The sequence below is a fragment of the Doryrhamphus excisus genome, linkage group LG16 (genome assembly GCF_037039965.1).
Source record: "Doryrhamphus excisus strain RoL-2023G ecotype Guam linkage group LG16, RoL_Dexc_Guam_v1.1, whole genome shotgun sequence".
NCBI classification, from domain to species: Eukaryota; Metazoa; Chordata; class Actinopteri; order Syngnathiformes; family Syngnathidae; genus Doryrhamphus; species Doryrhamphus excisus.
The window spans coordinates 17,747,148-17,764,108 of record NC_136372.1 but is presented as its reverse complement, the minus strand read 5'-3'; the positions used below and the strand labels follow the sequence as shown (position 1 = coordinate 17,764,108).

At 42.2% G+C, this 16,961-nt stretch overlaps 2 protein-coding genes across 2 annotated transcripts in view; one reads left to right on the top strand and one right to left on the bottom strand.

Annotated features, from left to right (window-relative positions):
• Positions 1-3: 3 nt before the first annotated feature.
• On the bottom strand, positions 4-16,074 carry LOC131103551 (ankyrin repeat and fibronectin type-III domain-containing protein 1). The gene is made up of 19 exons (XM_058049896.2): positions 15,928-16,074; positions 13,292-13,623; positions 12,890-13,169; positions 12,601-12,801; positions 11,373-11,486; positions 9,921-10,018; positions 9,643-9,733; positions 9,055-9,162; positions 7,923-8,022; positions 7,070-7,199; positions 5,696-5,815; positions 5,422-5,528; positions 4,898-5,012; positions 4,053-4,219; positions 3,791-3,968; positions 2,688-2,850; positions 2,286-2,452; positions 1,703-1,907; positions 4-1,600 (listed from the first exon to the last, which is right to left on the bottom strand). Exons 2-19 carry the CDS (start codon positions 13,451-13,453, stop codon positions 900-902), a joined length of 3,207 nt encoding a protein of 1,068 aa, XP_057905879.2. The 5' UTR covers positions 13,454-13,623; positions 15,928-16,074; the 3' UTR covers positions 4-899.
• mei1 (meiotic double-stranded break formation protein 1) overlaps positions 2,649-16,961 on the top strand; it is a 45,407-nt gene continuing 31,094 nt past the window's right edge. Inside the window, 3 exon segments of the mRNA XM_078797360.1 lie at positions 2,649-2,827; positions 4,892-5,036; positions 12,755-13,485. The gene's annotated coding sequence lies outside the window, so the exon portion shown is untranslated.

Sequence of the window (16,961 nt, the reverse complement as noted above, 5' to 3'; positions counted from 1 at the left end):
AAAGTGGAAAATGGAAGAAAATTATATCGAGCTGGTCGTCTTATGCTATTATTATGTGTTCTAGTTGTTTGACAAGACTTTCTACAACATGTTTTTCAGGTTTTGTGAATTTACAATTGTTGGTCTTGGTTTCTGTTTTATTCTGGTGTTCGGATTTTCTGTTTCCGTTTTCCGGTAAAGGCAAATCCACCTGAGCCAGCTCTTTCTACAATTTAATTTGTAGCATCCAGCACGACGGCGTCCGAGTATTTTCAGTATTTCCTGATGTATTCATTTTTTAATTCTTCTTTTTATTCTTTTTTTATTCTTCTCTATTCGTCTTTGCAGTGACAGTGTACCATTAGCTCCCCAGTTGCTAGCTTGTTGCCGTTTGTCTCCGGTAAGCTTTTTTCATTTATTAGCTTTGTAAACGGTTATTGCAATTACCCGACCGTGATAAATGAATCTAAATAATTTTTATAACATTAATAGAGCCATCTAGACTTGAAACAACACCCATATTCTCACCTTTACATCCTTATTAGCAAATATCGCTGTGTCATCAGAGAGGGGAGCAGGACAAATGGCGGACAGGAAGTGACGTTGGGAGGTTCAGATTTGCGTTTTAGCTGTAGCCACGATGTACTTGCGGAGTCCTGGTGGTCCTATTTTTATTCTTACATTGATTTATTTTTGTTTGTTTTTGGATATTTTTACTTTTATTAAACATTTGCTTCTTCCTGAGACTTCCACGTCTGCCTCTGCTATTGGGGTTCAACCATTAACCAACCGTAATAATATGAAAACTAGTCTGTGAAGTACAATATATGCAACATAGCACAAGTTTTATTGACTACAAACCCATTTTAATTCATAGTTTCTACATTGAAGTCGTTATGAGCTGTCCTGCAGCTGAACCATCAGGATGAGCTGTTGAGTGATCTGTCCCACTCGGCCTGGTTCCTCACTGGAAGACACTGTCCCCCGTTGAGAACCTGCGGAGATGCATCCTTCGGAGCGTGTTCCATCTTGGAGTGTGAAGCAGACATGTCTTGTTCTACTGGAACTCTAATGTCCGTGTCTTTGACGTTGTAGTTTGTCTGGATGGTGCTGGCAGTTCCATGCACCGAGTGCGTTTGCTCCGAGTCAAAGAAGCTGTCCTTTTCACCGATACCAAGTCCAAAGCTTTGGAGCATATCCATCACCGACGGTGCTGAAGGATCATTGGGGGTCTCCTCTTCAATAAGACTGAGTGTGGGCAAAATATGCACCAACTCTGCCATCTCCATTGGCCGGATGACCTCGGTGATGCTTGAGGGGAAGTCCTGCGGCCCACCGTCAGACTCCGGTGCAGCCAAAGCTGGGAAGCCCGCTTCCAACTGTGCAACAGCAGCAGGTTCGAGTCCAGACTCTATTAATAAAGTGCTTGCACATCCTAGTTCTGATTGGGCAATGCTTGTCAAATCCATAGTTGATTGGGTGCTGATGTCTACAGGGTACCCGCCCTTTGCAACGCCTTCCATTAATACCAGTGTGGCTTCCTCTGCAACGGCTACGCTTCCTGCTGGAGAGGACACCTCCGCTGTGACGACATTAGCCGGAGCAATTCCAACTGAGCTGTCTGAAAATGAAGAAATATGAATGAAGCTTGGGGCGTCCACCCAAGACTCTAAATTGTCCACAGGTCGCCACCAGTGACCCTGATCAGAGTGACGGTATTTACCCGTGGTGGTCCTCAGCGACTGCAGTCGATGGGGCCATGTCAATCTGGCTGTCAAACTTTCTTCCTCTTCCTCCCCCTCGGGACGGGGCGGCGGGTCTCCACCCATCACCAAGCCCAGAGGCACTGCCCCGACCCATTGCCTGGACCTCACGCACTGCAGACAGTCCATAATCCAGCGGGCATCCCTCCACACCACATCCAGACGCTGATGGAAAAAATGCAAGTATTGTTAATTACTGAGTGAGGAACCTTTCGGGAGGGGGGGGGGTCTCAAATGGTCTCAACCCTTATTAACTTGTGACCCATTTTTATTTGTCTTTTTTTTTTTCAGCCTGGCATGCCATACCCGACATGAGAGTGAAAAAAATTCTCCTCCATCCTGTGTGGAAGTGGTAAGTTTTGGCTTTTTAAGTTTACAAGAAATAAACTAGAGGTTGACTGGTTAGCTCGCTACCCTCAGTTGCAATGTGGTGTAAACAATAATAGGAGTGTAAAGGTTGCTAGGGGTGCCATTCATGTCTACAGAAACATTTGTGTATAAATGCTAGGCCCAAATACATTTAGCTTAAAAACCAAATCTTACATGAGAAAGATCAGTGACACGGTTCAGACGCTCGCGGGCCGCTTGCACTTCCTTTGCGTCCAGCGCCTCCCGCAGAGCCTGCTGGGCCAGGTGAGTATCCAGCTCCAGCCTCACCCAGGCCTGGCAGTACTGGGACAGGAAGTCCCGCTCGTACGTCCAGAGATGAACTAAACACGATGAGAGTTGAAAGGAAATTGAAATGACCACATTAAAGGAGCCTCAGAAGTCATTAGCAGACTTAGGAGCGTAATCAAGAGAAGTTAAAAGGAGGATTCACTTTATGTTCAAATGAAGGTCAGAAGAAAAAGTGAGCTTTTGTGCTAATTGCACCATATTTCATCACTTTTCATTTGTTATATTCTGCATGGAATAAAGAGAGACAACTGCAACTTTCAAACCCACCCAGCTCGAAGATCTGCAGGGGCATGGTGAGGCCAGGCTCCTTGGTTCCAACCAGAGGCCAGTAGCTGGAGCTGAAGTCTTCACTGGGAGGAAGCAGCAGCAGCATGGACACTTTCTCTCCTAACTGCAGAAGCTCCCTGGTATACACCCCGTACTGATAGGCCTGTCAGGAAGACGTCACGGGACGGCTTATTAGGAACAGTCGTCATGACAACATTCATCAGTTCATGATTGACCAGCTGCTGCCTTTAGTAGAGCCCTCTAGACATGAACTAACACCCCTATATTCACCTTTATTATTATATTATTTATTTATATTACTTATATTAATATATTATAAGAAATTAATATTATTATATTATTATTATATTATTATTTATAATGTTATATATTGTTTATTATATTTATTTATTATTAATAATTTATTATTTAAACTAGTAGACATAAGAATTTACTTTTTACCTTTATTAGAGTATTTAATTTACCTACTATTTTACTAGAGCCCTCTAGACATGAACTAACACCCCTATATTCACCTTTATTATTATATTATTTATTTATATTATAATAAAATTATTTATATTATATATTATTGTAAAATTATATTATTAATAATTATTATCTAAACTGTAGTAGACAGAAGATAAGAAATAATATAGACTCGTGTTAGCATTGGGCAAGTTCATTATTTTTTTTAACTTTCTGTTCTTTACAGTACTTTATCTCATGAATGGAACATTACTGACATGTAGTGACCAGTATAGAATACTACATGTCATCACGACGACTTTGAATGGATCTGCTGAATGCCTTATATTTGTATTTTAGTACATTTAGCCATTTTATGCTTGAAAATTCTTAATTGAGGTCAAAAATATTAAATATAAAAAATATTTAAAAAATATATAAAAACTATTTCAACCACAAAACTGCAATAATTTGTTGTAGTACTCGAAAACATGCATTTAACTCAACTCAGGATCAAGACGGCCCAATGTGGGGTTTTTTTCATAGTTTCGCCCCTGTTTGTTGTTATTTTTATCTTTATCACTGAGATGAAACCTGGTGAGACGTCTGCTTTCAAGGTGTCAAACTGTGTTTACCCTGTAGAGGGGGATGTTGAGCTTTGTCAGGAGATGTGAGACCGCCGCTCTGAGAGACCTGATAAACTCCACCAAGCTGCTATTTTCCATCAAGTTGTCATCCTTGCTGCTCACGAAGTTCGGAACAGTGTCTCCGGATGTGGCATAGACGTTACTCTGGAGCCACGCCCACTCTTCTCTAGCACAAAATGACAACGCAATAAAACACCAAAAGAGCAGCGATTAAAAAGGAATATGTCAGCCGTGCTTTCACCCGTGTTACCTGCTGACGTGGGAATTATGTCTGACCCGTGTGTGGCAGAGTAGATTGGGCAGCCGTTGAGGCACCAGAACCCTTATCTGTTCCACCGAGCTCCATAACTTCAGGATGCCCACGTACAGACCCGGCTGGGCCCACTGATTGCTGTGTCTGTGGTAGGCCAGCTTCTCCTGCGGAGGAACGGGAGATTACATTCAAGGGGGTGTCTCTCTTACGGTGCTCATTTGGGTTGGACCTTCTATCACTTCAAGACTTCCAATCAGCTCTATGGGTCAGAACAGTCTGTATAGCAGTAAAATGGGATGACATTCTATTTAAAATGTATACAGTCGTCGCTACATCGCGCTCTATTGCAGTTTTTCAAAATATATTCATCTATTATGGCCGCCTTGTGGTTGATTACGGCATACTATAAGTCCAAAAAGGCGTATTTAGGCATATTTTACATGTTTTTGGCATTAACAGAAAATGTTCAAATGGCTAAATGATGTAAAAAAACAAATGTAAGGCATCCAGAAAACACTGATATGTAGTATTCCACACTAGTCACTAGGTGTCAGTAATGTTACATTATTTACATTGATGAGGACCTGGAAAAACAAGACATTTTCCCCATGTTATACAAGTGTAAATGTGACTATAGGGGTGCTATTTCATGTCTAGAGGGCTCTTATGATAAACCTGTTTATAGAAGGCTTTCTATGCTAAACTACAAAAATAATACATTCATAAATAAGGACTTCTACTTTGTGAACATTTTACTTATGGTTGGGTCTGGAAGCAATTAACTGTGATTACTGTACAAGAATATCATTTAATATTTTTATTTCAATCCAAATTAGGCTGACCCTGAGCTGTTCGTAGAGCATGTCCATGGCGGTGGGTTCAGGCAGCAGAGGAATTCTACTGCGGTTCTTCTCCAGGCGGGCCAAAGGCATCCACTGTAGAGGAGGCTCCGGGTGGCTTTGGGGCACAAAGGATGAAAACGTAAGCACACGGGAACAGACACTAATTCGCACGATGCAAGAAAGTTAGCATCTTCCATGCATACTGTTGACCTTCTCATAGGTTTGCGTGTTTTTCGGTTAAAAACTTATTTCATGCCAAATTTTGCCTCGTTTTGCCTAAATTTTCCGGTTAGCATACAATGTGTCTCCCAAGTGGCGGCGCACTAAAGAAAAAGAAAGCAATCGCCATGGAAACCGTAGACTGTCACCACCATCATTATGGATAAAGATGGTTGAATGCCATTGACTTCTAGAGGGGTCATGGAGTCTTAGCACTGTTACAAGGAGATTATCCTTCCAGATATTTTAAGGCGGTACAAATGCCTGCCAGACCAACAGAAAGTAACAATGGAGTTTTTCCTCACTTGGGAAGGTCTGGGAACTCCTTCAGCGTCACGAGTAAAATGTTCCCCTGTCGGTCTTTGAGCGGCTCATAGTGAACCTGGCCGAGGTCCATTGTCCCCAACGATGACTGTAAACAAGAGGATGGATAAATATGGCTACCAGGGGTCCTGGGTGTGCATTTGCGTATCCTGATGCAGGTGGCAGTTGGAGGTAACGTATTAATAAGCAATTAAAATAGCAATTAACCTCGGTTATTGCTTCCTGTGATGCAGCGTTCGCCGCTTAACGTCCTACCTGCAGCTGGGAGACGGCTCTTAAAATATTGTGTCTGTTCTGGAGGAGCGACGAGGGAGATGAATGAGCAGAGGCAAGCGCTTGCTGGAGCCGGGGCACTTCCTGCCACGCACAGGACAACTGTTGGGAAGTAGATAAAGCGCATTTGACACAGGGAATTACGTGCTGAATCATTGATGTACATCCCGTGGAGGTTCTTAATGGCCGCCTTCCAGTGGACGCACGCTAAATTGTGGCCACTTATGCAATCTAATGAGATCCGGTACAAGAAAGCTCACTTTTTTTTTTAATTGACGGTCAGCGTTCCGTTAATATGGAGGCGCATTTATGAGTTCAATCTATGCAGTATAGTTCTACAGCACTGCATACGACTACCACAATAAGAAGCATATTGTTTGACAGCGTCTTATAAATGCAATTTTTTGCCAGTTTTATCAAACAAAAATGTGTATATAGTCCCTAATTAATAACGGTTAATTGCTTCCTTTTTTTTTTTAAGTCAGAATGCTATGAGAACCAAAACGCCATTTTTGACATATGAATAAAGGTTCCACAATGTCGAGCTTTGGGACCCGAGAACACTAAAGGCGTAGTACAACAATCAGTGTTAACTTGCTCATTGACACGGTCAGCAATTTTCTGCCAGCTACCCCCCCCCCCCCCCCCCCCGCCCCCACACACACACCTCGCTCCCCCTCCCTGGCTCTATTGGCAGCGACCGGTGTTGTTTTTGGCAATGCTAATCTTTTAGAAGTCCTCATAACGCTCTATAATAATGCCTTGCTCCTATTGTGGGATTTAAACCAGCGTCACGGTACCGTTTTACTCGGTTTGGGGAGCTGCATCTCGAGCACAGAGCTCGAGTATGTAGAGCCACTTTCGCAGTACTTGGCTCTTGACGGTGCTACTCTCTTTTTTTGGTAAATCTAAGTCTTGTCCTTCCCTTTTTTATGAGTTTTTCTTGTCACCTCCGGTCAAGAGACGAGATCGATATGAATTGATTGCAAGAACTTGTTTAGCATAGCATCTCGTCAAGTGAATACCATCAACACAAAATGGCTGTTTTTTTTCAAGGTGGAATATTTAAGAGGGCAGCAGCGTAGAACTCATTCATAATGAATTGATTTTATTGGCTGAGGGGCCGAAAACGGCCCCAGGCCACACTTGCGCCGTCTTGACATCCAGTATCGTTGTATAGCGGGGCGGGGGGGGCAAATGTGTTTTATTGATGTTTCTCCACCTTGGCGAAGGTCTGTGCTCTACTGCCTGCCAGCCTCGCTATCTCCATCATGGCGGCTGTTGTTGTACTCGTTCTCATTAGATCGTGCCATCGGTATATCAAAATGTTGCGGACATTTGATGTACGAGATTCACCTTTGCAAACCAAACAAAGTTGTGGATGAGAAAGGTTGAGCAGCACTGGATCTCCACCAGTGGGAGTTGATCTTCAGCCGTCACCAGGATGATTTCCTTGTGGTAGAAGACAGTTGCCAAGTACACGCCCCTGATGGCATTCATAGGAGAGCGAAAGGAAGATCAACTGGAGTTAAATCTAACTTTGCTGTTCCAAAAATAGCCTTTCATCACAAACAAAAAACATCCCACGGTTCCATCCAGAAAGAATTCTCTCGTTTATCTCCAGTGGATACGGGAATGTCCGCAAAGCAGGATTCCTTATGTACAAATTGAAAATGTTTGTATTTAGAGCATATAAAAGATGTTTACAACCTTCTAAATACAGTCGTAGAGCCCTCTAGACATGAAATAGCACCCCTATAGTCACCTTTACACTCATTATCCGATATAGTAGACATAATAAGCCACATAAATAAGACTTGTTTGTGTTGCTCTAAGTCTGTTCTTGTGCCAGGGGAGGGAACTGAATGAGGGACGGACAGGAAGTGATGTCGTGGGGTTCAGAGTTGAGTTTCAGCTCGCCGTGGGTTACAGCTGCAACATTAGCCATCCCATGTTTGGGATTATTGTCGTGTTGTAAGATCATTTAAACCTGAAACAAAAGCCTGTTGTTTTGGCGATTAAATACGACGCTCGTATATTATTATAATCCCAGTCCACAGTCAATGACTTCCAGCAGTAAATGTTGCTGAAAGGAACTCCTCCCTCATCGCCGCCACCACCACGACCGCTTCTTCCAACAAAACAGCTAAGCCGCGCTTTACCGCCGTAATCACGTCACATGAAAAAGTGCCATCAGACGGAGGCGTACCTCTGTAGGAGACGAACAAACTTGGTAGCAGACTGGAACAGATGTTTGATGCCCCGAGACACAGACAGACGCTTGCTGGGGGTCTGGGCTTTGGGGCTCTCTGCGGAGCAACAGAGGGGCGATATCAGGCACAAGTCACCACATGCTAAAAAGGGACTGGCTTCTCCTCGTGCCGACAGATAAATAAATGGCTTTAATTGTCATTCTAAACTATTTCCACGGGGGCCGCATGACTGGAAAATGAAAGGATGCAAGGGCCGCTAGACCAGTAAGAGGCTTTAAGACGTTTCCGGAAATACCAGCATCCCGACTTTGTGATGTACAGTCGGTGTCAAATCGTGTTATTAGTATGAACTTCCCACTTCTCCCATTTTTGTACTTTTTATTGAAAGTTTCCTCCTTAAGTAATCTTTGTAAACACACTTCTTATATTTCAACTTTATTCCCGTGATATAACACATTTGTACCAAAAAAACAACAACAGCGCGCTGCAAATGGCCCCCGGGCCGCACTTTGGACACCCCTGTTCTACAGCGTCGAGGCCCACCCTTACTGTACCAGAACAGACGTGTTACTACTAGACTACTGTCTACTACTAGCAATGTAGTTCCCATGTTGCAGTAACATTTAAAGTACTCTCATATTAGTACTTTTTCCACAACCTCATTTTCCATTTGTTGTTTTTATTTATATATAAATATTCATTAGAAATAATTTTCCTCATAATATTATGAGTTTATTCTTGTAAAATTGCGGGTTTTATTCCATTTCTGATGTTTTTTCTTGATTTTTCAGACTATTTCAACATCTTTGTTTCTCATAATCATTACTTTATTATCTTAATATTTTGACTTTATTTTCATAATATTATATTTTCCGCAACCACATTTTCCACAAATGACAACTATATTTGTTATTTTTAATGTATTTTTAATTATTTATTTTATTTTATATTTGGTAGTGCCAAAAGCATTTGTGGTGGCTCAAACTGAATAATTCATGATTAATAAACCATTATTATTATTATTAGCAGCTAATTTCTAGAATCTTTCCACATTTAGTGGACCCTTTAGTGGACCCCTTTTCTACAGCATGGAGGCCCACCCTTACTGTACCAGAATAGATGCGTTACCTCGACAGTATCCCCCTCGATGTGGCTCTCCGCCGTCCTCCAGGAGCTTCCTGACTAAAGCCTCGTGATTTCTGTATTGCGACTTGACGCCGCTGCACTCCCTCCAGCCTGGGGATGGGAATCATTGAGTAAAGGTCATTGGCGCTCAAATCAATTCAATGTTCCACATCCATGACGGTATCAAACCAATTGGTCCCATTTAACTCATACGGCAACAAAGAGAAGGTGAATTTTTGGCGTAATAATTGAATTCTTTCGGCCATCTTGCACGTCTTCAATGGTTTTGCCCCAGGGAGGAGGAGCGGGGGGGCGTTACGTGAAGGAATGAGCGGAGATGGAAGCGCATGCATGAACGATTTCATCTTAATTCAAGCTCACAGCATCACTGGCACAAAGCCGGCTGAGTCACGGCGACATCTTTAAACCTCCATATTTGAATCATTCGCCACTCATGTACCCGCTATGAGTGGATCCTGACACTTCCACATCCGGGCAGGAGCAGGTGTGAAAAACAAACATAACAAAAAAAAAAGAGGACATTAGAACCCTTTGAGAAAAGCGTCCCCGAGGGTTTATGGTTGTACTTACTGGAGGGGGCGGCGCTGGCGGGAGTCGAGCATTGCGGCGGGCCCCATCCTTTCACGTTGTAGGCGCTCACCCTGACGTAGTGATGCTCTCCCTGCGTTCAAAGACGCCACAAATGATCATATAGTTGAGACGTGACGTACGTCTTATATTATATTACAGTCCTTGGTGATGGCAGAGGGATCTGCCATCACAATTGGGTGTGTGTCACCCATGTGTAGGTGTGTGTAGGTGTGTGTCACCCATGTGTAGGTGTGTGTAGGTGCTAGTACGTGTCTTACAGCTGTGAGTCCCTTGATGCTATAGGAAGGATTCTTGGTCTCTGTGACTTGAGCTGAGCCAAGGATGCGCTTGAAGCTAGCTGAGGTGCTCCATTCCACTGTGAAGGCACAACAATCTCACTGATGGATTATTCTCTTTCTCAGCTGCGACTTTCAAAGCCCCGGGTACATGCGCTATACTCCGCTTGCATGTGGCGGCGTGGGGGGTGGGGGGTTGGGGGTGGGGGGGTAGTCAGGCAACACCAGAGACAAGTTGCATAAGACGCATTCACTCGTAGCGGAGGAATGCTACTAGATGGCCGACCCGATCATCATCATCAAAAATTAATTCAGTGGTTCTTAATCATTTTCCCGCATGCCCCCCCTCGCCCCCTTTACAGGCATATTTAAAAGCCAAATCACGTGTTGACTACTCGTATTATTAGTATAATCTTCCCACTTCTCCCATTTTTGTACTTTTTATTGAAAGTTTCCTCCTCTTAAGTAATATTTGTAAATACACTTCTTATATTTCAACTTCATTCCTGTAATATAACACATTTGCAGCAAAAAAAATACAAAAAAAGCGCGCTGCAAATGGCCCCCGGGCCACATTTTGGACACCCCCGTTCTACAGCGTTGAGGCCCACCCTTGCTGTGCCAGAATAGACGTGTTACTACTGTCTACTACTAGCAATGTTCCCATGTTGCAGTAACATTGAAAGTACTCTCATATTAGTACTTGTTTTTATTTATTTATAAATATTCATTAGAAATCATTTTCCTCGTATTATTATGAGTTTATTCTCGTAAAATTGCGAGTTTTATTCCATTTCTGATGTTTTTTTTAAATTTTTCACACTATTTCAACATCTTGTTGTAAACTTTCTTCTCATAATTATGACTTTATTGTCATAATATTTTGACTTTATTCTCGTAATGGTATAACATTTTCCACAAATGACAACTATATTTGTTATTTTTTTAATGTATTTCTAACCAATGAAATGACTTTATTGTCATAATATTTTGACTTTATTTTTGTAATATAACATTTTTTGCAACCAAATTTTCCACAAGTGACAACTATATTTGTTATTTTTTCATATATTTTAAATTATTTTATTTTGTATTTGGTTGTGCCAAAAGCATTTGTGGTGGCTCAAAATGAATAATTCATGATTAATAAAACATTATTATTATTATTATTAGCTAATTTCCATAATCTTTCCACATTTAGTGGAGAACTTGTTGAAGTCAGCTGTAGTGTAAAAAATAATAACCATATTGGCCAGGATCCTGCAAGCAGGGCGCCTGACCTCAACTTCCTTTTCAGTTAGTACGAAGCCGTGTTCAGAATTAGCATCAAACCTGATTGTTATTGTTGCAACCATGACAGCTCCGCTCCTAGACGTGCTAACCACACCGCCGTGCTGCAAAGCGTCAGGGTCGGGGTCGGTTAGCGTTACGTACCTTTGTAGCAGGTGATGAGTCCTCCGCAGTCGCTGTCTGGCTCTTTGATTGCCACCAGGAGGGAAGACGTGCTGGTCACCAGTATGGATACGTGGCAGGGACATCCTGGCAGTTCTGGATTAAACGTACACAAAAGTCAATCAGGAAAGTTAGAACTTGTTTTTCGTGAGGCTTTTGACCTACAGTCAAATTCCATTATTATTATGGCAACCTCAACCCCGCCGTAGAAAAGACTCCATTCTTGCCTTTCTTGCCTTTTCCACACCTTGTTTGACCCACAGTGGGGCGATTAAAAACGAGCTTTCAGACAAAGAAACCCGGTGACTTTTTCAATTTGTTCCTCAGGCTCGGGAATCTCCTATCAGGGCTGAGCTTCGTTTTACTGCATTCAAAAGGCTGAGCTGACATTTTCACCCTGACAATAACGACACCGTAAAGTGTCAGCTAATTGCTTGTAAGAGGAAAGAAAGGAGGGCCGCATGCAGTAAAAGGTGTTCGTACAGAGCAGGGGTGTCCAAGGTGCGGCCCGGGGGCTGTTTGTGGCTATTTTTCATGATCCACAGTACATTTTTAAATCCAAACTTTCATAAGAAAAATCAAAAAAGAAAAAAGTTAAAATATTAAGAGAAAAAAATTGTCATTTAAGGAGAAAAAGTCATAATTTTATTAGAATAATGTTGTAATATTATGAGGAAAAATACTGTCATTTTAGTAGCATAAAGTTTAAATATTACAGAAAAAAGACTTAAGTCATAATATGATTTTTTTTTATTTGGTTGCGGAGAAAGTCATGACAATAAAGTCAAAATATTACGATGAGTAAAATTGATAAGAAATAATTATATACTGTAGAAATGCAAATACTATAATTGGAAAATTGTAGTTGAAAAAGTCAAAAATAGAAAAAAGTAGATGGAGTGTTACCAGAATAAAAATGAGAATAATAGATAATAATAACATAATAATAATATAATAAAAATAATAATAATAAATAATAATAAATAATGTATTTTTTATATATTAATATATTTTTTTTCTGTATATAATATGGTAATAAGGTACAAAAATATTATGGAAATGAAGTGATAATATTACAAGAAAAGATTTTTGAAAATTATTTCTGAAGACCCGCGTTTATACCAATAAAAGGTTTGGACACTGACACCGAGCAAGAACCTCCTTCTTGAAGGACAAGATCATAAAAGTGTTCAATATTCTTGCCCCTGACCTGTTTTGTGGAAGTTCTCCTTCATCCGGCAGTACAGTTGCAGCCTGAGACTCCAAAGCCGGATCTGCCTGTGAACGTCAGCCTGCGCGTGAGACCCAGCCCCGGCCTTCCTCGGTAACTCCTGTTTCCTCTCCTCCACCCTTTTCTTCGCCAGCGCCACCAGATCGTCGAGCTTCAGCGCCCAGTCTGCCGGTCTGCACACTAACAGGAAGTCCACTCCATCAACCGCCACAGCCAATCACTGGTCAGCTGATATCTTGTCATGATATGCGTTCTTCCCAAGACTTACAAACGGGGTTATGTCTGGCTCCCGCCTTTGTCAACACGTGGAGCAGAGGGGAATTGTGGGTGAGTGCAGCCACATCCAGCGGGACCAGACCCTGCTCGCTCACCCTGTTAACCCCCTTCTCCCTTTCTTTCTCCCAGTCTCTGTCCTTCTTTTCTCCTCTCTCCCACAGGCTTCCACCACCTCCTCCTCCTCCTCCTCTGCAGTTGTTGTGGTCTCTGGACAGCAGAGTTTGAACAGCCAGCGTGTCTTCATTCTCCACCGCGTCCCACAAGGTCTTGTACTAATAGGGTCACAAGAAGGTTGTCAGGTTGGGTCAGGGAAGTCCAAGGCAGGAGTTACATCATCGTGGAAAGATGTGAGCATCAGCGTGACAGAGATGTAGCGTCATGTGAAATATCTTACAGCATCTGCAGACTTGCCGAGGTGTTTGGGTGCGCCTGCTCCCCTGCCCACAGACGACTCCCCTCCCCTTAGCCGGCAGGACAGATTTCTATAGATCCGCTTGGGCGAGACGGGACCCAAGGAGCGCCGCCGATGGGGTGGGTTCCTCGTGGATACGGACATGACAAAGCAGGACAGGAGAGAATGAGCAGAAGGTGAGCAGAAGGAGCACAAAGAGTGAAGAGGGAGGTCTTAGCTGTCGTTTTTAGCCCATAGGTGGAGTGATTAGGAGCCTGGCTTAAGAACCAGGAAGGGTGCGTGAGAAAGCGGAGAAAGAGAAGTCATCAGAAGGTCTAGTGTAAAAGGAAAAGTAGAAATTGAAAGACAAATAATAGAATTAAAGTCAGACTTGTATTGAACATTTTAAACCAACTTATTTCCGTGATTCCTTAATCAATTTCACTTCAATAGTTCCCAAAATGATTACAGTGGAACGCCAGTTAGACACCATACACTGCATGAGTGCAAATGTAGTTTTTATGACAAAACGTCCTTGTTAGCCGCTTGCTAACACAATCAAACAGGAAAAAAAAAACTTGTATAAAACAATTATCATTGAAAACGTCTTCACCTGCAGCTTATGCAGAAATGCGGCAAATTTATGGCCGTGGTATCATGACTTCAGAACTACTACTAATCATTAAATGCTGTGAGTCGTGGGAAAACGGGAGCTCTTTAACGTTTTCCCATAATCTCATAATTTGTCCAAGCAAACCATTTCATTGGTTACGCTTGCCAGGGTGCTGCAATGACGTCAGCCTCTCAGAGGCAGCATTGCAGCGGCAGTCATAACCAATGAAACGCTTTGCTGGGACAAAATGCATTCGGGGAAAATGTTAAAACCGTTTTTTTTTTTTTTTACTCGTATTGGTACTTGTGTATTTCTTAGCTACCGATTGAGTGTTAGATTGCTGTGTGATGATCTTGGCCTTCTTTGTAAGATGACGCCGTGAGTCAGGCTGTTATATTGGGTAAGTAATTGTATAATTGGCCTTAAAGGGTGTTCTGTATTTTTTTTCTATGACAAATATTCTTTAAACGTAGTGAGCATACGTGATTTGTAATCGTGTTGGTGATGTTTAACCGTCTTTCATTATTTCCTCCATTATTTCAACCCAATTTGCCAAGCAGCCAGTCATCCAGCAAGTCATACGTTATATTTGTCACCAGTTTCCGGCTTTCTAGCCTCCCTTTTCACAGACTTTAATTTGGAGTGATTTTCACATCGGTTCATCTTACCCTAATTTTCTCACAGAAAAAGAGGTCTTTTGTTTACTCCTAAGTAGTCTACTGTCCTTGTGTAAAAGGATATATCCCCCGTTGGACGTAATATGAAGGTTTTAGCCCCCGTGACGCCAACGCTGTCATTGATACACAACACTTCTGACCTCCCTGGCTTGGAGACTAGACCCGCACCTGCCAGGATGCGGGCGTTTGGTACCGCATAGGGGTGATAACAACCCCTGTTATTGGTTCAATTCTCTTCCGTTTGTTTATTATGTATTACGGCAGCTTTAAAGTGCTGAAGAGACAAGTGGGAGCGGGGATTAGCTCTGAGGCATGGCAAAATAAGCACAGGCATAACATCTGGGAGAAGGACAAAAACAATATGCAAATGGCGCTTGTGTAATGATATATTAAAAGGGCCTACACACTCAAGACGAGGACAAGTCCTGAGGTTTTTGTGGGTTTACATGAGAAATTCCGCTACGTGTCTGCTTCAGTTCTCGGCTGCATGCGGTCGATTGCTGATGAAGCTGCACGGCCTGTCAAAATTGCACTTTGCTTTTAGCAATGACATGATAATGAAATGTCCTCAAAGCTCCTCTAGATTAGCGCTTCATTAACTGGTTTCAACGAAGAGTGGCAACATCGAAATGTGGAAATGTTTCAACTCACACTTATACTATAATATCTATAAATATCTCGTTATTTCAACGTTAGCTGCCGCGGTGAGACGCTATCTTTCTCTTTACGGCGTGCTCTTCTCCAGCAGATATCCGCAGCTGTGTCGCGATGTCCTTCCTCTCCCGCTCAAGTTTGAGAATATCAGCCATAAACACGCCACGCACCTTGTGGCGGCGTAGCTAACAAATAGCAATGGCAAAAATGCGAGGTGCATTCACAGACATGGGGTCACTACATTCTTTTTTGTTGCCCTGGCAAAAAAAAAAAAAAGCCCACTTTTGAGTCGCAACCCTCAAGTTGAGAACCACTGCTTTAGACACAGTCCCGTAACTATATTAGTATTAGCTATACTGTATAATTTTTTACTTTTTTTTTTCTTGGTTGCGTGTTATTTCTACTGTGTGTCCAGGCCAATTAAAAACAAGCAGCGGGCCGTAGTACGTTCGACCCCCTTGACCTCCAGTTAATACACGTTCAGTCCTTTTAACAGGCACCATCACAACATAAGACCACATATTATCCTACTACAAGGAGTAGTGTTACATCATAATGTAAGGTAACAGGAATTACAGTACTACTGTACTTTTTGGTCACTGGACTGTTAGACTGCAGGGATGTCAATTAGAAATGATTAGATTTTGTCCGAATACAGTTGAGTATATAATGAGATATTTTGCTGATATTCTTACCTTTGGATGACGATTTCTAGATTCTGAATCTTTGTTTCAGTAGGGTCCGTTTTTGTGAAATAATCTTCATTCCATTAGATGTAATCCATTGGAACGACTTCAGAACTTTTCCCCTCTGTGGGTGAGTTGCACCTGAACACATTTTCAGTGAGGAGAGCACACCCTTATTCATCCTCCTCCTCCTCCTCCTCCTCCTCCTCTATGGGCCCTCCTCCCGTGTAGTGAGGTCAACACAGCATCTCTAACAAGACGGCTTGAATTGTGTCGTCACATCCAACTTCCAAAAGATTAGTGTACAACAGAAAGTGTTAAAACTCTTAACCAAGTAGTGAAAACACACAACTTATTGACTTGCCATCAATAAGTATCAGTTTGCTAACGGGACTACCTGAGATGACTGGAAACTCACATGAATGCTGTTTTGTTTGCACACAGGAAGTGGCTCACACCAGGCAAACAAAGCCATAGAAAAGCAAAGCCATTTGTTTGCATGCGTCCCCGTTTTATGTTTGGCCTCCAGCACAATCCATATGTCTCCATGCTTTGTCTCTTTCAGCATGGCCGGTCCTGCACAAGCACTAATAATATCGTTTTTACAAATACGTTCACCTTTTTTTTTTTTTTTAAATCTCTTGCTCGTCTTAGTCATCTAAATCAGCCTGTGGCCACGTACTTCCTGCACAGTAGCGTCTATTTGCTTGCATTTCTTCCACTGGAGGAGGGAGGTCACATATATTGTCAGATTAGATTTGCACTCTCCAGTCCTCTGCACACAAGACTACTGTATGTGTTGATGTGCTTTTTTTAAAACAAATATTGGGTTTGTTGTCAAGGAAATGGCACAATTGGGACCCTTAGAATAAACACACATGCAGGTTTCTACTGTACGTCTTTGGAGTATAACATCGGATATCGTTTTTAGTCTAAACTGTGATAACTTTCTTTACTTTAGCAATTTCCAAATTGTAAAAAAAGTGCTAATAAATATTGTGTGTGTTAAAGACAATGTGACACGGTTGAAGCAATCTGGCCAT

Coding starts and splice junctions, on each gene's coding strand:
- LOC131103551 (XM_058049896.2), bottom strand. CDS start 13,453: ATGTCCGTATCCACGAGGAACCCACCCCATCGGCGGCGCTCCTTGGGT. Junction 12,802..12,889: donor AGCCAGACATAACCCCGTTT/GTAAGTCTTGGG, acceptor ACTTCCTGTTAG/TGTGCAGACCGGCAGACTGG. Junction 4,220..4,897: donor TGCTCTACGAACAGCTCAGG/GTCAGCCTAATT, acceptor GTTCCTCCGCAG/GAGAAGCTGGCCTACCACAG.